Source organism: Vipera ursinii (genome assembly GCF_947247035.1).
Source record: "Vipera ursinii genome assembly, chromosome: 3".
NCBI classification, from domain to species: domain Eukaryota; kingdom Metazoa; phylum Chordata; class Lepidosauria; order Squamata; family Viperidae; genus Vipera; species Vipera ursinii.
In genome coordinates, this window is record NC_139516.1 from 35,970,006 (window position 1) to 35,991,577 (window position 21,572).

General features: G+C 41.2%; 2 protein-coding genes across 5 annotated transcripts in view; one reads left to right on the forward strand and one right to left on the reverse strand.

The window, feature by feature from the left end:
* The window catches only part of LOC310638808 (uncharacterized protein), a 28,445-nt gene extending 21,396 nt beyond the window's left edge, over nucleotides 1-7,049 (reverse strand). Inside the window, exon 1 of the mRNA XM_083360166.1 lies at nucleotides 6,871-7,049. Within this exon, the coding sequence (XP_083216292.1) occupies nucleotides 6,871-7,031 (161 nt within the window). The 5' untranslated portion in view covers nucleotides 7,032-7,049. The remainder of the gene's footprint in view (nucleotides 1-6,870) is intronic.
* A 2,392-nt stretch (nucleotides 7,050-9,441) lies between these two features.
* On the forward strand, nucleotides 9,442-21,572 carry TMEM9 (transmembrane protein 9). Of its 4 annotated transcripts, none has more exons than XM_083358847.1 (7): nucleotides 9,442-9,610; nucleotides 11,838-11,943; nucleotides 13,893-13,987; nucleotides 16,149-16,240; nucleotides 16,565-16,673; nucleotides 19,319-19,450; nucleotides 20,807-21,572. In XM_083358847.1, exons 3-7 carry the CDS (start codon nucleotides 13,922-13,924, stop codon nucleotides 20,954-20,956), a joined length of 549 nt encoding a protein of 182 aa, XP_083214973.1. In that variant the 5' UTR covers nucleotides 9,442-9,610; nucleotides 11,838-11,943; nucleotides 13,893-13,921; the 3' UTR covers nucleotides 20,957-21,572. The 4 variants fall into 4 exon arrangements, with proteins under 4 accessions (XP_083214973.1, XP_083214975.1, XP_083214974.1 ...); XM_083358848.1 differs by lacking the exon at nucleotides 9,442-9,610 and adding an exon at nucleotides 9,659-9,836 and having other exon boundaries at nucleotides 11,847-11,943; XM_083358849.1 differs by lacking the exon at nucleotides 11,838-11,943 and having other exon boundaries at nucleotides 9,458-9,610.

The following is a 21,572-nucleotide window of genomic DNA, read 5'->3' on the forward strand; positions in this document are numbered from 1 at the left end:
GGAACAGGGCATTTTTCGTAGCTCTAGACTAGTGTAAGTAAGTTAATAATCTAGCCTAAGGTATTTCCTGACAAAATATCACACTATGCTGCTGGCTGAGAAGCATCAGGAGAAAATCAGAAGAGTTGCATAGTGAGTGGGCAGTCCTAAAAATTGAGTTAATAAATGAAATACATTTCCAAAAATGAGATCCAGAATAGGTTCACACAATGCACAGTAGTGGATATTTTGTTTGTTAGCAAACCCACAAATGGCTGGGTTTGTACATCACATTTGGTAAAACTCACCATTAACAAACTTCGTTGGTTATGTTTATACAGCTAAAGCCATCTCAAAACAAATCATGGCACAGTGTAGGAAGTCAGTTTTTGACTCACTGCACTAATTGCATACTATGCCCAAAAGCCAGTTAGAAAAAGCACATTCTTTGGTTCTGAAAACTCCTGAAAGATCTTCATGCCTGTTTATGAGGCACATTCTGAGAGTTGAGCTAAGCCCTTTTGCATCAAAGCACATTTCTCTCAAGAGCTAACATGCTAGAAATCTTCTTGTTGGCTGCAGTTCAGCACCTTAAATCCTTCTATTCCAAGTGCAGATCTACCTGCTAAATAGTAACCCTTAGTGTAATCCAATCACAGAGGGCAATGCTGTACCAATTCCCTGCCTCCAGCATGCCACTCATTACAGACCTTGCCATCTGGCTTTCTTCTTTCCAAAGCTAATACATGCCAATCAGCAGCAAATGAGAAACAGCAGGATAGCGGGCAGAAAGCTGGCGAGAGTGAAACATAAAGCTGATACTGTATGCAACCAACAGGAAGAGCAACTTGCTAAAAACAACAACAACAACCCACAGTTTTGTTCTTCTCCAGGATTAGCAGCCACTACTTATATTTGGATCACAACTGCCAGAATCCACTGCCAGTGTAGCTGGTAAATTCTAGATGCTGTAGTTCCTACATAAGTTTTAAAGCATTTGTGTATTGGGGAGTTGTGGTCAAGTTCAAACCACTTTAATACAGTACCCCTTCAGATCTTTGAAGCTAATGTGAATATTCTGACTCAATAAGTCCATGAGTGATGATCAGAAAACTCTGCCAGAATCAAAGAGGAGTAAACAGAATTTACCAACTTTTACAAAGTTTTAATCACCTTCCTATCAGACTATGACGTTACTGCTTAGCCTGTAATTTATTCATGCTTATTACTTATGACATGCATAGGACTGCACTGTCTGTGGAGCACTGAACATTTCTATTAAATTCCAATGCCCACCATTTCTAATTGCCCTGCAGAATTTGCATGTTGAAGGCAACCATGCATAAAAAGAAAGCCATGTCTGGCTATATGCACACTGAATTAAACAGAGATCAGGAGTTTGCAATATGAGGATCCTGGTCATATCAGTTTTTACCCTGACTTCACTAGGGTAACTGACAGCAAGGGAAGGAGTAGAGAAGTTATCTGAATTTCTCACTAGCAATTACTCTGGGTTCATAATGTCTAAGCAGGGCTTTTGATGGTTATGTGCCATCAAATCATTTTCATTTTTTAGCAACCATATATTTTTCCTTGCTGATCTGTCCCTAACTTGGTCTTTCAGCTCTTCCAATGCTGCCCTTATCATTACTTCCACTGAATCTATCCACTTGCTGGTGATTGTCCTTTTCTTCCATCTTTCTGCTGAAATAACAGCAATGTATTTTACCAAAGATGACAACTGCTGCCACCTGCTGGAAATGGAACTTCACTCTTATTAAAACAACATATCTTTAGGTCAATACTCTGACATGATGGAGGCCATCTATAAAAGATCATGCCACAATAAGAAAGAAAAAGCTGGATATTGGATAACTAATGGATATAATTTCTCTGGGAAATCTTATCTATATGCCCATTCTTTAGACCATCACATAAAATTCCAGATTTTAAACTGGGAATTCCAGACTTCATAATTATATTTTACTCTATTTTAAAAAATACAAATTTACCAAAGAAAAAACATGAACAGTTGATAATATATTCCAGGTAACAGTTATCTTTTCATATTCATAAGAGAAAGAAGGAAGGAAGGAAGGAAGGAAAGAAGGAAGGAAGGAAGGAAGGAAGGAAGAAAGAAAGAAAGAAAGAAAGAAAGAAAGAAAGAAAGAAAGAAAGAAAGAAAGAAAGAAAGAAAGAAAGAAAGAAAATTATTTCATGGATCAATACTCCCTTCTCGATGGCCATTTCAAGACTTGACTACTAAGTTAGGCTATTTATTTAGTCCTGTATAAAAAGGTCAGGCCACATCCTGTAGTTACTTGTATGTGTAGCATTTCAAGAAATGTGTTATACATATGTGGCTGTTTGTACACTTACTCACTCAGAGGTCAAAACTCTGCAATATCAGGGGCCTGGGTCATATCAAACTGTTTCTTTCCTCCAGGAAAGAAGATGACTTTATTAGGGTGACTATTGGCAAGGAAGGGAGTAAGGAAATTATCTGAATTTTTCAAATAGCAGGTACTCTAGGTTCATAATGCTTCGGTAAGGCTTTTGATGATTGTGTGCCATCAAGTCACCATCAACTCTTAGCAACCACACAGATTTTCTGAACCCAACATAATTAGGCACCATAGATAAAAAGCGTAAGTGGCAATGTCAATAACAGAATTGTCAAATGACAAGAAAACAATCTATAACATGTCCTTTAACTGTAATAGGGCCAGAGGAATAGAGACAGGTAGATAAATGTGATCCTCCAGATGTTATTGCATAACATTTTCCATAACTTCCTACTTCCCATTGCCCATGCCAGTTATGGTGTTAGAATTCAGTAACATCTGTATCTGATCCTTCAAAAAAAAAAGTTACCTATTTCCCAAGTCTGGAAGTTGCCATCCACCAATCTTACCAGGATTCAGTCTCTGTCTCTTGACCAAGTCTTCCGGCCAGAAAGATATTTATTTGAAGCTATGTAATGATTCTTAATTAATTTCAGAGTATTTTCCACTGTCAAGGACAATCTCAATGATGCACTTTGGATAAACCAAACTGTCCTTACTTATTGATCAGGTTTCAACATATCTGGATAAAGGAATAATTAACTTACTTCATCAAAGCTATTTCATAAATATATTTGTTAGACAACAGACATTCCTTCAAATAAATACATTTAAAGACAACCTATAAAAAGCTTCATTTCTTCTTTTTGCCTTATTGGCCAATATCCCTGTTTCACTTAGTTTCAATTTATTGACCCAAGTCCTGATCTAAACCTGCCTAAGCTTCTGTAGTTCTGTAGAGTTAAATGCCATCAATATCCTTGTTATTATTCCACCCCACTCAAGCTTGGAATGGCTACTTGAATTTGACACCAACACCACCTCTTCTTACTTTCCATGTCAATTGATTCTGGGATTATAGGGCATAATTTGCAGATCTATAAAGGTCTCAGGTTAATTCTTTCTTTCATTTCAGGAGCTTTGCTGCCATTAATCCTGTGCCATAAAATAAGGAACAAAATACCAGATAATCCACCAGTCTGTATGGTTTATTCAAATAAATTTCAATAGGAGGAAACTCAAGGCCAGATCATATGCTAAATATAACTTAAAATATCTGAAACATCCATTTATTTCATTTAGTTGCAATACCACACAATAACAAGCAGACTGCACATGTCATTTGACAGGATTATACATTTTAAGAATGTTAATTAACATATTTTTTATATTTTCACTACCATACCAAGCTGAGAAGATAGAGACATCATTTTTTAACAGTGACTTGGAAAATGAAATTATTTTGAGACATATCAGAAAGAAACCAGTTCTGCAAAGGAACATTTAAAAACAAAGTTGCTAAACTATAGTTGAAAACATGTATCACGTTCTGCAGCCCACATGTAACCAACAGGAGTGTGAGGCGTAGAAGCTGGCCAACTTCCTGGTACGTAATCATGAACACACATTATGAATCTTCACTTGGTTAGTCACTAACATGAAGCTCTTTTCCTAGGCATTGCAGACCAAAAGGCAACTGCATTCCTAGCCTTGCATCAAGGTGCTATCATGGCCGCCACCAGTCAAAACGATGATTTATTGGCTCCAAACATGGACACTGAAAACACCTCACCTTACCATTGCCTGTTCTATACAGGTTTATGGCTGCACTTTCCTTCCTAAATCCATAGCAAGAAGAAACATGGCAGAGACACTGGTGCAAGTGCCAGCTCTGGCCCCAGATGTGACATCTTAACGCATGGTCAGGAGTATAATTATCCTCTGCCTGCCCTATCTGGGCATGGAGCTATTTCTTCTGGGCCTTGGATCCATTGTGCCTGACAAAATCTTCATGCCGTTGCCTAATTTTCAGCAGTTCTTCTCCTGCTGTCTCAATAGTACCGGAGTAACTTTCCTCCTCCTTTTCTCCATTGCCCAGATTTTTAGAACTCGGAAAGTGCACCTGATATGCAAAAGGGCAAGATGGCAATGAAGAGGCATCTCAATTCTCTTTATGCAACTGCCTCTTAAAGAAATATTTATCTCTCAGGAAACATCCACAAAATACTCCACTGAGGTACTTGAAAGACCAAAACCAAGCTTTCACTCAATTCTATTTGCTATGATAAATATTTGCTTTCACTTCGAACATATAGTACACAGTTTTTTTATTAAATAGGATATCAGTCATTAGGAGGATGTGGAACAAATGTTTATATGTACAATATAGCTTGTTTCATGCCCCTTGCAGCAATTTATTGGCAAGAAAACAAAAACTTCCAGCCAAACAGAGTCACCTGAGAAATTGTTCTATTACAGTCTTGAACCTTAATAATAATAATAATAATAAGTTGGAAGGGACCTTGGAGGTCATCTAGTCCAACCCCTTGCTAAGGCAGGAAACCCTATACCATTTCAGACAAATGGCTGGCTAGTCTCTTCTTAAAAACTTCCAGTGTTGGAGCATTCACCACTTCTGGACGCAGGTTGTTCCACTGGTTAGTTGTTCTAACTGTCAGGAAGTTTCTCCTTAGTTCTAGGTTGCTTCTCTCCTTGACTAGTTTCCATCCATTGCTTCTTGTCCTGCTTTCAGGTGCTTTGGAGAATAGCTTGGCTCCCTCTTCTTTGTGGCAGCCCCTGAGATATTGAAACACTGCTATCATGTCACCCCTCACTCTTCTCTTCATTAAACTACACATACCCAATTCCAGTAACCCTTCCCTATATGTTTTAGCCTCCAGTCCCCCAATCATCTTTGTTGCTCTTCTCTGTACTCTTTCTAGAGTCTCGACATCTTTTTTACATCGTGGTGTCCAAAACTGGATGCAGTATTCCAGGTGTGGCCTTACCAAGGCATTGTAAAGTGGTATTAGTACTTTTCATGTGATTTTGATTCTATCCCTCTGTTAATGCAGCCTAGCACTGTGTTGGCTTTTTTGGCAGCTGCAGCACACTGCTGGCTCATATTTAAGGGATTGTCCACTAGGATTCTGAGATCTCTCTCACAGTTACTACTATTGAGCAAGGTACCACCTATACTATACCTGGGCATTTGATTTTTCCTGCCGAAATGTAGAACCTTACTTTTTTCACAATTGAATTTCATTTTGTTAGATAGTGCCCAGTGTTCGAGTCTGTCCAGATCCTCCTGTATCTTAAGCCTATCTTCTGGAGTATTGGCTATTCCTGCCAGCTTGGTGTAACCAATAACCCTTGATGAGGGTTATTTGATAAGACTAGACCAATTCAAAAATAAAATCTTTAGTTTAGTTTATTAATTATAATACATTATGAAATATCAGTATATTAATCTTCTCCATTAATTGTAATGAGAAACTATTCAACAGCAATTGTTTTTTCTCATATGACAATATTGGATACATCAATACAACTGGCTAGTAACCCTGCTTTGATTGCTTGGCTCGACATGCTATCCATGCCCTGCCCTGTGATTACCTGATTTAGGATTTAGGTTTGTGGGTTTTTATTTCTGTACACCGCCCAACATCACTGTGTGCCAGTCGGGTGTCCACATAAATTGTTTAATAAACATCTGCTCTGAATCTAGCCCTTTGTGGGTTCTTCAATAAACCCACAAACTATGATTTAAAATAGTCTGTAAACCTAATTAATGTATCCAATGTATTCCCTTATAAGTAGGCCTAACAATGTATCCCTAAATTATTCCAGACATTTTCAGGAGTCATATTGAAGACTTATTTATAAGAAAATGTGCATAGATTTGCAGGGATGGTCTCACATTTGTTTAACTTCGTTTACTACTTTCTGAACTCTGTAGAATTCAGGTTTTTCTCCCTTTATTTTCTATTGTTTTATCCTTTAATATTAACAAGAGTTACTGCATTATGAAAAAACATGCAATTAGTAAGCCAGTAAAGGCTTTTTTTAAAAAAAAAATCTTTGTCATATTTCTTTAAAAGGTACGGTTTATTCTTTTCTCACACCGTGATGCCGGTGTATGCTGCGTAGTTCGATTTCATGCAGGTTTATCAGAAAAACTCATTAAAACGCAGCTATCTTGGCGCAATCGCAGGAATGCGATTCACTGGAGAAAGTGGGGCCTTCCTGCCAAATAAAAATATGCATGGCTGCGTTACAAGATGTATTTGCTGTCTGTGCAAATTTAAACATAGTGCAATCGCCCTCTCAAGTCGCTCCACACTCTTCCCTAACTTGATACCCCCTCTAGATGTGGGGGGGGGGGCTTCAGCTCCTTTCATTGGCAGCCAGCACTGGCATTAAATTGTTTGGGAAAGATCGAAGCTAGGGTCCAATTTATCCCGAGACGCCAGGAGGGACCGACGACGCCCATTTGGCATCCTGGCTCCGGGGCAGAAGCCTTCCGCTACTTCGCACGAGTTCCTACCCTGCGCCGTGCACGATTATGCAACGTTTTTCTCCGGCCTCCCAGAGCTTCGAAACAAGAACAGCCGCCCTCCGCAAGGACTCCGTTTTCAGAGTCTCCAGCTGGTTTTTCTGCGTCAATGCACTACCTCCTAATTTCAGAATGCAATCCACTGCAGCCATTGCGCCCACACTTGCCCACTCGCGCTTTACCCTGTTTTGGCTGACGCCACATCCGGGCAATTTCTTTACAGCAATTTCACGATAGCCGGCGGTTGCAGGGCGGACAATGGAGTGAAATTGAGAAGAATTTGAAAAAGGAGTGCTGATTGCAGCATCGAATAATTACTCATTGCTTTGGGGGTGGGGGGGAGAATATGCGGGGTGGGTGGGTTTCTTTCAACTTTTCTTCCCTAATACTCCTATAATAGAATGCTGCTCTTTCTACCATTTAATCAAACTTTCAGACAAGTTGATCCCGGCTGAAGTAGAACTGCAGATATTGAAAGCCCCTTTTTATGAGTTTTGTTTCCACAACTGGAACCACGTTTATCCGTTTAGATAATATTTATTTATTTATTTATTTATTTATTTATTTATTTATTTATTTATTTAATATACCGCCCTTCTCCCAGGGGACTCAGGGCGGTGAACAGGGCAATACATAAAAACTAATTACAAAAATTAAAATTATTAAAACGTGATTAAACAATGCCCATAAAATTAATACAATTTAAAATTGAAGTTCATTTATAAAAATCCCACCCCGTCCCATCAGGCCAGGACAGCTTGTTTAAAGAGATGGGTTTTAAGATCGCGCCGGAAGGAGCGGAGATCGGGCGCCATCCGGAGCTCGACCGGAAGATGGTTCCATAAATCCGGTGCACCCACAGAGAACGCCCTCCCCCTGGGGGCCACCAGTCGGCATTCTTTGACTGGTGGCACCCTGGGGAGGCCCTCTCTGTGGGAGCGTACTGGGCGGAGGGAAGTTGACGCCGGCTGCAGGTGCTCCCCAAGGTATTCCGGACCCATGCCATGAAGGGCTTTGTAGGTCATTACCAACACCTTGAACCTCACCCGGAAGACAACTGGTAGCCAATGCAGCTCGCGGAGCAAAGGTGTGACATGGGAGTATCGGGAAACTCCCAGTACAACTCTCGTGGCTGCATTCTGTACCAGTTGGAGCCTCCGAGTGGTCTTCAAGGGTAGCCCCATGTAGAGAGCGTTGCAGTAATCAAGACGAGAGGTCACGAGCGCATGAGTGACCGTACGTAAGGCATCCCGGTCTAGATAGGGCCGCAACTGGTGCACCAGGTGAACCTGGGTGAAGGCCCCCCTAGTCACAGCTACAATATGGTCTTCTAAGGAGAGCTGTGAATCTAGGAGGACTCCCAAGTTGCGAGCCCTATCTACAGGAGGTAATGACTCACCCCCCCATAGTGAGGGGTGGGATATCCTGAATATCCCAAGGTGCCGGTACGCACAGCCACTCAGTCTTGTCAGGGTTGAGTCGAAGCCTGTTCCTCCCCATCCAGACCCGGACCGCCTCCAGGCACCGGGACATCACGTCGAGGGCATCACTGGGATGGTTTGGGGTCGAAATGAAAAGTTGGGTATCATCAGCATACTGATGATACCCAACTCCAAAACCATGAATGATCTCACCCAGCGGTTTCATGTAGATGTTGAACAGGAGAGGCGAGAGGACCGACCCCTGAGGGACTCCACAAACAAGAGGCCTCGCGGTCGACCTCTGCCCCCCTGCCAACACCGACTGCAAGCGTCCCAGGAGATAAGAGGAGAACCACTGAAGAACCGTGCCTCCCAGTCCCAATCCCCTGAGACGCCGCAGCAGGATACCATGGTCGATGGTATCGAAAGCCGCTGAGAGGTCTAATAGGACTAGGACAGAGGAATATGACCCTAGGTCAGAGGTCTAATAGGACTAGGACAGGGAAATGACCCTAGGTCAGGGGTAGGCAACCTCGGCTCTTTTATGACTCATGGACTTCAACTCCCAGAATTCCTGAGTCAGCTATGCTGACTCAGGAATTCTGGGAGTTGAAGTCCATGAGTCATAAAAGAGCCGAGTTGCCTACCCCTGCCCTAGGTAATACAGTGCATTTGCGACAATTAATCTCTTTTTACCTTTTTCTCCAATAATTGCTGTGTAATGTAAATCGGATGGGGGCGATCAGAAAACCCACGGGCGTTGATTATGTGCCAACATTAACGACCTCATAGATAGAAAAGATGGTTTCATGTGCATTGAAACGGCATATAGTGGGAAAACATTCTGCACGTAGAATTTCTCCTTTTGCTGTTGTGATTGTGCTCAAAGGTAGTAAGGCTACCTTGTAAAACAACCCGAAATTCCACGCGCCTCTTTACAAGCAATGCAAAGCTAGCACTGAAGTTATTCCCCAAATTGTTTGAGCAAATTGTTTGAGCAAACTCTTGTGACTTCCCAAGACGTTACAGAATAGGTAAAATGACACCGTGCCTTAATCCCGCACCTGAGATCATGGAAGGAACAGCTACGGAGCTCCTACTTCAATGCTTTGCAGCCCAACCTTGAATCTAAACAGGGCAGTCACGTGACTGATTTTTATTTTCCTTCTTAAAGGTTTGAAAATTATTAATAGTCCCTTAAATCGTGGAAACGGCTTTGATTGGTTTCTAGCAACGTCCGCTATGGTGATGTTAGCAGAAGATCACAGCGAAAGGCGGATCCGACCGTTTCTAGGAGCCGGCACTGCTGGGTGAGTCTCTTCTTCCGTCGCCAATAAGATAAACCCTAATGTTGGTTGGGAGAAAACGGGGAGCAGTTTCTTTAGCATCTTGTTGTACTGTGTAGCTAAGCTTGGAAAAGTCCGATCTCTGCCCGTGGTCTGCGTGCTTCTCTGGTGGTTCGTGTCCTGAAAAATGGTATGGCTTGAAACGGAATTTAAATCGCCAGGAGAAAATGATCGGCAGGCAGGTAGGTAGGTAGGCAGCTTATGAACCGCTGTCGTTCCTGCAGGAGTTGCAGCCAAAGGCACCCTTATTTAATTAGGGATGTTTTTCATCATGACATGTATAGAATCTCTTCACCATTAAAAAAACAAAAAAACAAATTCTGCCTAAGGAACAAAAGTCTGTTGCAGATGCATCACATGCACACTTTTATAGGAGATGGAGAGGAGGAGAAACTGAAGTTGGCCAGGGAAAGCTTTTGAGATCTTCTGTCCCTTTCCCCTCTGTTTATTGTTATTCTGGGCTGGAGGGAAATGCTTCCTCTTCCTCTTCCTTCCATTTAAATTTGGAGTACTCTGCACCACGAAGAGGAAAAACAGTGTAAAATTTAGCAGATGCTTAAGAAAATTGCTTTAGTGTAGAATGTCTATGGAAATTTTCAGCCATCCAGTTCATGGTTGTCCCAAAGGTGCTTTTTCAAAAGAGAGCTGGACTTTATATTTCCTTGAAGATGTTTCCCTTCTCATCCAAGAAGTTTCAGAACTGAAGAAGGTTCTTGGATGAGAAGCGAAATGTCTTCAAGGAAAAAGAAAGTACAGTTGAATTTTGAAAAAGCACCTTTGAGGTTCTAATAAAGTAGTCCGGGAATAAGAGAATCAGTAAACACACAAGGAATACAGTCTTTCTTCAGAGTACATGCTTTGGGATGGAGAGGGTGGGTAGAAATCATAGGAGGGGGGAGAGATGAGGTGTGAGGAGATGTCTGTTCATAGGTATTTCATTCCCATCACACCCGGATTGTGTATCTTTTATATTTTTCAAAAAAAATCAGTTTATATGGCTGCTCATTTCATATACGGTACATAAATGGGTGGCTAAGTATTAAAAGTAAATAAAATAAGTAAATTATAGTATGTAAAAAATTAAAACACAAAGCAGCTACATAAAAAAAAACAATACAACCAAACGTGATAATTCTTGCGTCAGTTTCTATGACATTTTATATGCTTCATCTCTTCTTAATGATGCAGTTTTTCTGTGAATTTCATTTCATTCCCATCCTGATAAGCATAAACAACAAAAAAACAATATGTGCCATTCCCCATTTATATTTTTTTCCAGACTGGGTAATTACAGTATGAGAGTAGAACTTTGGTTTTCATATTTATCCAGCTAAATTGCAAAGCATTGTCTGGATCGTCACAAGATAAACTGGGCTGCCATGATGTCAAAATGGCTTGGATAGACCTCACAGGCCTAGAAAGAATATAGCTGAATACTTCTGAATTCTGCCAGACTTCTGGCAGTTTTTGCAACAAGCATTCTCCATATCAGTGAGTTTGATCATTGGAAGCTTGCACTGGTAATCAAAAAATGGTCTACAGATTGCATAAGAAGTGGGGTTCATTATATGCAGCCTTTATTCCAGGTGACATTATTCAAATGTTATGGCACTGCACACTGGAGGGAAACATGGCACTAACCATCTCCCTGTCTTACGAAGAAGTTTATATTAGGCACTGCATAGGAAGGGGAATCATTTTGGAATCTTTACATTTATGCAAAATCTTATCCAAATACTGTAGAAGGGCAACTTCTACAATCTTATCCAAATACTGTAGAAGGGTATCAAATATGTATGCATGAGATATGCTTCAGAAGTTTCATCAAATTCAGTATGATTCCTTGGAGTCCCTCCAAGATTCAGAGCTTCTCAGGCATCTAGGAATAACTTGGACATATCTTACATAAATACCATCTGCCTCAGCAGACTTTCTTAGCTCTCAAGAGTTTCCTGATAAATCTGTTGATGTTTGCTCTGGATTCCCCAAAGTATAAAATTGAGCAATTTGAGATGTCACAAAACTGTCTGTTTTTAAACATGCTGGAAAATGATCTAAAACCCAAAGAGCATTGGAGAGGAGCAGAGTAGTACCAATAAAGTGAATAAATAAAGCTACATAAACAGAACAGGGAATGAACCCACCCTCTCTGTGATCTAAGACTAAAGCATTCCATTCACATTCTTTGCAGGTAACACAGGTTTTTTTTGGTCTCTTTTATGTGACCAAACTGGCTTTTCTGTGTCTAGGTGTTTGATTGTTTGCTGCCTAAAAGCTGAAAATTTCCAAAATATACGGTATGTAAATATGAAGAGCACCTAAGATTGATGTGGTAGATATGTATGAATGTAGTAGATATGCTCAAGGGATGCGGTGGCTCTGGGTTAGGATGCTGAGCTTGTCGATCAGAAGATCAGCAGTTTGGCTGGTCGAATCCCGAGTGCCGCGTAACAGAGTGAGCGCCTGTTACTTGTCCCAGCTTCTGCCAACCTAGCAGTTCGAAAGCACGTAAAAATGCAAGTAGAAAAATAGGGACCACTACAGTGGGAAGATAACAGCGTTCCGTGCGCCTTTGGCGTCTAGTCATGCCGGCCACATGACCACGGAGACGTCCTCGGAGAAACGCTGGCTCTTCGGCTTTGAAATGGAGATGAGCACCGGCCCCTAGAGTTGGAAATGACTAGCACACATGTGCGGGGGAAGCTTTACTTTTACCTGGTTTTGGAGTTGGGTATCATCAATATGCTGATGATACCCAACTTTTTATTTCGACCCCAAACCACCCCAGTGATGCCCTCGCTGTGATGTCCCGTTGCCTGGAGGCGGTTCGGGTCTGGATGGGGAGGAACAGACTTCAACTCAACCCTGACAAGACTGAGTGGCTGTACATTCCGGCTTCCCGAGACACTTGGGATGTTCCACCTCTTTCTATGGGGGGTGAGCTTTTACCCCCTGTGGATAGGGCTCGCAACTTGGGAGTCCTCCTAGATTCACGACTCACTTTGGAGGATCACATAGTGGCCGTGACTAGGGGGGCTTTTGCCCAGGTTCGCCTGGTGCGCCAGTTGTGGCCCTATCTGTACCGGGAGGCCTTATGTACGGTCACTCATGCGCTCGTGACCTCTCGCCTAGACTACTGTAACGCTCTCTACATGGGACTTCCCTTGAAGACTACTCGGAGGCTCCAACTGGTACAGAATGCGGCCGCGAGAGTTGTCTTGGGAGTTTCCCGGTACTCCCATGTTACACCTTTGCTCCGTGAGCTGCATTGGTTACCAGTTGTCTTCCGGGTAAGGTTCAAGGTTTTGGTTATGATCTTTAAGTCCCTACATGGCATGGGTCCGCGATACCTCGAGGACCACCTGCTGCCGGCGTCGACTCCCCTCCGCCCTGTGCGCGCCCACAGAGAGGGCCTCCTCAGGGTGCCTCCTATCAAGGAATGTCGACTGGTGGCCCCCAGGGGGAGGGCCTTCTCTGTGGGTGCTCCGGCGTTATGGAACCAACTGCCGGTTGAGCTCCGGATGGCATCAGACCTCCGATCCTTCCGTCGCGGGTTGAAGACCCATTTATTTGAACTAGCGGGTCTGGCCTGATGGGGGTACATGGGTTTTTTATATAGGCTGGTTTTATTATTGGTTTTAACTTGGGCATTAATTTAATTATCTTTTAATGTTTGTACTGTTATTTATATTTATGCCCTGTGAACCGCCCTGAGTCCCTTTGGGAGAAGGGCGGTATAAAAATCTCAATAAATCTAAATCTAAATCTAAATCTAGTAGATATGCATATATAAGTTCAAGTATCTCGCTAAGAATACTTTAGAAAAGATTCATTTTTACACAAATGTTTCTTAGTAAAAGATGATCTAATCTAACTTAGTTACTCTTTTTTGTTTTTATTTGCATTTTGATAGATAGCTGCTGGGATCTTAACCTTGTTTTTTAATCAAGACTGACCACTGACTAACTTCAACTTACCATTAAGAGCAGTTTTTTTTTTTTAAAAAAGAATACATATTTCTTTCCTGCAATTGTAATTTTCCTTTCTGTGTAATTAAAGCGATAAAATAAAAGAAGTAGCCAGTGCAGCTGAAATGTTTCTTTCTTTGGTGAACATGGGAAATAAGTTAAACTGTGGCCGCTGAGGAAACCTGCTTGTCACATTTTAGCAGAGGAATTGTGATATCTAAATGTCTATAATGTTACAAAAAATGGCTGAGTTCTGTTGTTTTCCCTCTATCCTCCAGGTAATGTTTAGTCACAAGTCTGAGAAATCATGAAATTGATGTCACTTGCAGCCATTTTCTGGTGTATCCTAATACCGTCATCTGAGACCAGCAAGGTGAGGGAGGAAAACAGAAAAAAATCAGTTTATAATTAAATTAAATGTTTGTTTATGGATTAATTTCTACAGATGTACCCAAAGTCATTTACTTGCTCTAATTATTTTGATATCTGAATATAGTCTGCAATCTTTCACTCTATTTTCTTTGATAAAGACAAGTATCTCAGCATTCATATATTCTTTCAGATCCATGCTCCTCACTGTATCATATACTCTTATCAGCCAACAACCCAATATTATTAAATAGAAATGTACAGCTATGTTCATAGCTACAAATCATCACATCTCTAATGTCATCATAAACTTTCCTTATCCATTCTTTCATAAATACATTAAACAATCAATCTCTATCCTTATCTTATTCCCTGTTCAGCGTTTAACCATTCACTAAGCATTCTATTCTCACACAGGTTTTAATTCCATTATGTACCAATCTTATTGCTCTCAGCAACTAATATTCAATTTTATATGCTGGATGGGAGCAATGGGCTGAAACTGAATCCTGGAAAGACCAAATGACTCTGGGCTTGGGGTTCTTTATTCCATGGAGAGTTGCCGTCTCTGGTCTTGGAAGGGATGGCACTGTCCCACACAGAACCATTGTGTAATCTGGACGTTCTTCTGGACTCACAACTCTTGCTCGAGAAGCAGGTAGCAGTCATGACCAGGAGGGTCTTTGTGCAAGTGTGGCTTGTGCATCAGTTACATCCTTTCCTGGACCAACAGGAATTAACCTGGTAGTTAATCACACCCTAATCACCTCCTGTCTTGACTATTGTAACATGGGCCTGGCCTTGAAAAGAATCTGGAACCTCCATTTGGTTCAAAATGCAGCGGGCCACTTGGTTTTGTGCAGATGTAGATGTGCACAGGTGTCATCTCCTGTGGGAGGTTCATTGGCTACCGATCTGCTTCTGGGTACAATTCAAGATGCTGGTTGTCATCTTCAAAGCTCTACATGGATTGGAGCCAGGTTATCTGAAGGACTGTCTCTTCCCAGTTACATCCACCTGACCCACCAGACCTCGCGAATGTTGCAAGTCCCCTCTCCTAAGGCAGTACATCTGTTGGGACCCAGAAGAAGGGCCTTCTTCTTTGAGCGATGCCCTCTCCGTGATGTCCCGTTGCCTGGAGGCGGTCCAGGTCTGGATGGGGAGAAACAGGCTTCGTCTCAATCCCGCCAAGACTGAGTGGCTGTGCATATCGGCATCTCGGGTCAACCAGACTATTCCATCTCTAACGATGGGGGGTGAGGTGTTACCCCCCGTTGATAGGGCTCGCAACTTGGGCGTCCTCCTGGACTCACAACTCAATTTTGAAGACCATATAGGAGCCGTGACCAGGGGGGCTTTTGCCCAGGTTCGCCTGGTGCGCCAGTTGCGACCCTATCTGGACCGAGATGCCCTACGCACAGTCACTCATGCGCTCGTGACCTCCCGTTTAGACTACTGCAACGCTCTCTACATGGGGCTGCCCTTGAGGACTACTCGGAGGCTTCAGCTGGTGCAGAATGTGGCCGCGCGAGTTGTGATGGGGGTTTCCCGATACTCCCATGTAGCACCTCTACTCCGCGAGCTGCATTGGCTCCGGGTTGCCCTCCGGGTGAGATTCAAGGTGCTGGTGATGACCTATAAAGCCCTAAATGGCTTGGGTCCGGGATATCTGAGGGAACACCTGCTGCCGGCATCAAGCTCCCTTCGTCCAGTGCGCTCCCACAGGGAGGGTCTTCTCAGGGTGCCACCGGTAAGAGATTGCCGGCGGACGACACCCAGGGATAGGGCCTTCTCAGTGGGTGCGCCTGCCCTTTGGAACCAGCTGCCAGTGGAGCTGAGGACTGCCCCCGACCTCCGTTCATTCCGCCGGGACCTGAAGACCTGGCTCTTCGAGCTCTCTGGCCCAGGCTGAGAATTTTAATTTTAGTTTTAATCTTAATTTTAACTGGGGTTTTACTTATGCAGGGATGAATATAATTTTTTTAATCTGTTTTTAACTTTTGTATCTCTGCTTTTTAATCACCCTGTAAACCGCCCTGAGTCCTTCGGGAAAGGGCGGTATATAAATGTAATAAAATAAATAAATAAATAAATTATTTTGCAATGAGGCAAAACTATTGCTCACACACTGCTTATTCTAGTTGTATCTTATTTTTCTTCTGTAGACATTTGAGGACATCCGCTGCAAGTGTGTCTGTCCACCATATCGGAATATAACAGGACACATTTACAAGAACAATGTATCACAGAAAGATTGGTGAGACAAATTTGAGAAGTGATTCTCATGTTTGCAAGATATGATTGCTCTAAAAAGCTGATTTAAAAACTGGTCTTCGGTATAGGAAAGCAGTTCAGTGAAATGAACTAGTCTCATGCTTTCTGTCTGATCAAGTTGGACACTTTTATCCTGTAGATTTTATCTATTTGTATACCTGTCAAGGGAATTAATTTAGTGATGCAATAACAGTCTCAAAATTATCCAGTTAAATGTAACATTAAACTCTGTATCCTGTAAAGCAGGTGAACTTCCATACAATAGAAGGTTTTTGAAGCCTGTTGTTCTTGTTTCTCACAACTGCAGTAATTGCCTGCATGTGGTGGACCCTATGCCAGTGCCAGGACATGATGTTGAGGCATATTGCCTGTTGTGTGAGTGCAAGTATGAAGAACGAAGCACCACAACCATCAAGGTAAAATACAAAACTATCTTACACCAGCTTTCTCTGTCTTCTGTCGTCACTGTATAGAACTAAGAATTTTGACTGTTAACAACTGTCAAGGAAATAAAAAGAGACTCTGGAAATATACTCACAAGTAAATTAGTATTATGAGTTGAGGCAAGTGTCTACATTGGTAGTTCTGGTTAATGTTTCTCATATAGATCTTACCTTGTATTTAAAGCTGCATTTCAGAATCATATATTAGATTTCTCTTTAAGAGATTAAGGAAATACTTTTTAGTCATGTTTTGGTTATGTACTGTATATAAATGTTTGGTTTTGAACTGTTTAACTTTTCTGGGAAAGGTGTTATTTTTTTCATCCTTTCTTAAATTTGATGTCTAGAAAATGCAGAATTTTGAATTTGCATATCTGCATATTCTTCCAGCAGATTGAAAAGGCATCAGATTGGGATAATCCAACCAGGTAACTTTGTCCATATTTTGATCCTATCCTTTCTAGCACTGGTAATCTTTTAGCTGATTCCCCCTATTACAATATAGATCTTGATGCTTTGCTCAATCAATCGATCATAATAGATCTGGAAGAGACCTTGGAGGTCTTCTAGTCCAATCCCCTGCTCAAGCAGGAGACCCTATACCATTTCAGATCGATGGCTGTCCAGTCTTTTCTTAAAAACCTCCAGTGATGAAGCCCCTACAACTTCTGAAGGCAAGCTGTTCCACTGGTTAATTGTCCTTGTTGTTAGGAAGTTTCTTCTTAATTACAGGTTGCTTCTCTCTTTGATTAATTTCCACCCATTGCCTTCTGGTGCTTTGGAAAATAAGTTGACCCCCTCCTCTCTGTGACAGCCCCTGAAATATTGGAACACTGCTATCATGTCATCCCTGGTCCTTCTCTTCACTGGAGTAGCTATGGCCAATTCTTGCAACCATTCTTCATATATTTTAGCCTCCAAGCACCTAATCATCTGCATTCTTTCTAGAGTCTCAACATCTTTTTTACAGTGTGGTGCCAAAACTGGATGCAGTATTCTAGGTGTAGTCTTACTAAGGCTTTATGGAGTTGTATTAGTATCTCAAATGATCTTGATTCAATCCCTCTGTTGATGCAATTTAGGATTGAATTGGTGTTTTTGACTGCTGCCGCACACTGCTGGTTCATATTTAATTGATTGTCCACTAGGACTCCAAGATCCCTATCATAGTTACTGCTGTTAAGCCAGATTTCACCTAATCTGTATTTGTGCTTTTGGGTTTTCTTGCCTAAGTGTAAGACTTTACTTTTCTCTACATTGAATTTCATTTTTTAGATAGGACCCACTGTTCAAGTCTGTTGAGATCCATCTGGATCTCGAGTCTTTCATCTACGGCAGACATGTCAAACATGTGATGTCACGCAACGTATTGGGACTGTTTTGACATTGCCGGCAATGGGGTGGGTGCGGCTTCCGGATGATGCATCTGTCCCACGGGCCGGCAGTTTGACAGCCCTGATCTATGGTGTTGTCTATTGCTGCCAGCTTAGTATCATCTACATATTTGATGAGTTCCCCTTCTATTCCCTCATCTAAGTCATTTATGAAGATATGGAAGAGTACTGGGCTGAAGACAGAACCCACTGCTTACTTCCCTCCATGTAGATGTAATACCATTGAGGACTACTTGTTGAGTATACTTTGTAAGCCAGTTACAAATCCATCTGATGGTAATGCTATATATCCTACTTTTTTCTAGCTTACGAAGAAGAAATTTGTGATGTACTTTGTCAAATGCCTTGCTGAAGCCTAAGTATACTAAGTTCACAGCATTTCGCTGGTCTACTAATTCAGTCACTTTGTCAAAGAATGAAATAAGATTGGTTTGGCATGGTCTCTTTTTGACAAACCCATGCTGGCTACTAGTTATAACTTTGTTTCTAGATGTTCACAGATCTGTTTTTTGATTATTTTTTCCAGTATCTACCCAGGTACTAATGTTAAGCTGATTGGACTGTAGTTTCCTGGGTCTGTTTCCTCCCCCCCCCCACTTTTTTTTTAAAGATGGGAACCACATCAGCTCTTTTCCAATCTGGTAGTTCTTCGGTGCTTCAGGATTTTTTAAAGATATGCTACAATGATTCTGAGATAACATATGCCAGCTCCTTCAGAACTTTGGGATGTAATCCATCAGGTCCCGGTGATTTATATTCATCAAGGTCAGAGAGGTGTTCCCTTACTATTTTCTTGCTTCTTTTAATGTTTCTTTCTAGTCTGTCTTTTACAGATGTGTTTTTGGTAGGTTGAGCTATAGTTTCTTTTTGCATGAAGACCAGTGCAAAGAACGAATTAAGCAGCTCTGCTTTCTCTCTGCTGCCTGTTACTTCCTTGCCATCTTCTCTCTTTACTGGACTGACTGTTTCTTGACTTTTTCCTTGTTATCTATAAGTTGAAAGAAACCCTTTTTAAATTATCTTTGACTTTTGTTGCAAGTCTTTGTTCATTCTGAGCCTTTGCTTTCCTGACTTCATCTTTTGCAGATTCTGGCTATCTGTTGATATTCTGCCTTATTATGTGTTCCTCTTTCCATTTTTTTTGTACTTATCCTTTTTGTCTTTCAGTAAATAAGTTCTTTTATCCAGGATCTTTGATGACATTTTGCTGCTCTGTTCATGCAGATCATCATCATCATTTACCTCTCGGTGATTGGAGCTCTTCTTCTCTACATGGTCTTTTTAATGGTAGTTGACCCTTTTATCTGCAAACCTGATGCCTATGCCCAGCCCCTGCACAATGAAGAAGAGTCAGAGGTGAGTTTGGTGCTCTTTAGACAGGCTTTCTTTCATCTGGGCTATCTGAATCTGGTGTCTTCCATATGTTTCTTCCCACAATCCCTCACTTAGTAGATTGTGGAAATTAAAAACTAATGATTTGGAAAACCTGAGATTCAGGAAGGCTTGGCAGTAAGCAGACAGTTAAATCTGTGTTCAGATTTAACAGTAGTTAAATGTGTTCAGTGGTGGCGATTTCTACATACCAATCACTTTTCAGTGATTGGTATGTAAAAATCTCCATGTATGCTTAATTCATTTATTTACATATTTATTCACATAAAGTTTTCTATATACACATTGATGGAAGCTTTCCCACCCTTGTTCAGTATGTAGCCCTTTCCCTCTAAATACCCTTCTCCCCAATACAGGCGCAACTTCATCCTTTCCAGACAGCATAATGCCTGAGGAGGGTTTTAAGATATGCTTCAAAATCTGTTTCAATAATCAGCACTTAGAGCTAACATTTCCAAGCTTAAATACTTAAATACTACACATAAATTGGGATTGCAGCTTTCTGAAGTTTGGAGGTGACTGGGTTAGAGAAGGCAGCTTTAAACAATTAGTGGCGACATAAAGGAATTTAGGATTTCATTCTAGATCAGACGTGTCAAACTCACGATGTCGTGACATTGCACAACGTATCGGGACAGTTTTGCCATTGCCGGCAATGGGGTGGGCGCAGCTTCCGTATGACACATCCAGCTCGCGGGCCAGCAGTTTGACACCTCTGTTCTAGATTGTGGATTACATCTTTGAAGTTTGAACACATTAAATATGAGCATATTTTGTTTTGAAGAAAATATTTTCAAAACCTGTTAACTGTGTTTCCTGAGATCACATAAATCACATTAAGCTATAATACAAAACAAAAGGATTTTATTTTGTATGTCATTCATTCATTTGAATTAGAATGCTGAAGCAGTGTCTAAAACAAAGCTGTTTCAAAACAGATTTTTTCTGTACTACAGCTCACTATGATCAAGAGAGAGGAAGCTGGGAATTATATTTCAGGAATATCTCCTACTTCTGCTTTAAAGAATATTACAACAGTGCAATATAATGTGTTTATATAAATTAGGGGATATTTACATTTTTGGCAGACAAAATGTTATCAGGACATTTCATTGCAATTCCTTTGCATTTGTTTTTATAGAAGGTAACTAACCATTCTTAATTGTCTGGCGCATACTGCAGTAATATCGCTACTTTGGGATGTCCATTCTATTTTAAAAGTACTTTGATTTGATTTTTGTACCCCAAGGTGGAGCATTATTACTGCGCATCTGAAATGCTTTTTCTTTGAGATGTTACTTTCTTTCTTCATTACTGCAGGATCTCTGCTCCTTGACAACTGTACATCCTTCAGCCAGTGCCAGAGCAAATACTGTGCTGGAGAGAGTGGAAGGAGCCCAGGAAAGGTGGAAGCGTCAGGTGCAGGAGCAGCGCAAGACTGTGTTTGATCGGCACAAGATGCTAAGCTAGACTTTTTATTTGAGGTGTGAGCTGCAGCTGCTGGTTAGCTAAGCAAAATTTTGTTGGCCAATACAGACCCCATATCTGTAATTTAAATATCTTGCACCTGCTATTTCTGACTGGATTTGCTTGTTGTCCTCCTCAATCCACCCAAGAGAATATGCTGCATTTGAAGCAAGCTGCTGGCTGCACATTCCATCTATGAGGACTACCATTTGCTTTATTTGTTGCTGTCAGGAAAAAAATAAGTCTAGCATAATTATTTGACCTCAAAAATGAGAAACAATCGCACCTTACTTTGGATTCTTTAATCTGCCAAGCATTGGTCTGGTTTGGTGATACAAATGTGGCATGCATTTATTCATTATTGCTTGCAAACCTGTGGCTTGGCTTTTAGGTCGAACTGGATGTATTATTGGAATGAGAACAGCAATATCCTTTTCATCTCATTGACTGTCAATATATGATCCTTCACTGTTGCAAAATACCTATTGAGAAGTGGCTTGGGTCTATTTGTAACATGCTAGTTTGAAAAATTGGCACCAAAAATAGAAATGTAATAAGGGAAATTAACTTAGCAAAAAGGAGTTACTGTATTTGGCTCATAAATTCTTACAGATTCTTC

Bases quoted from the DNA above. Each gene is read 5' to 3' on its own strand.
- TMEM9 (XM_083358847.1), top strand. From the start codon at position 13,922: ATGAAATTGATGTCACTTGCAGCCATTTTCTGGTGTATCCTAATACCG. The intron at 13,988-16,148 runs GTGAGGGAGGAA...TTTCTTCTGTAG, and splicing joins CGTCATCTGAGACCAGCAAG to ACATTTGAGGACATCCGCTG. The intron at 19,451-20,806 runs GTGAGTTTGGTG...TCATTACTGCAG, and splicing joins ACAATGAAGAAGAGTCAGAG to GATCTCTGCTCCTTGACAAC.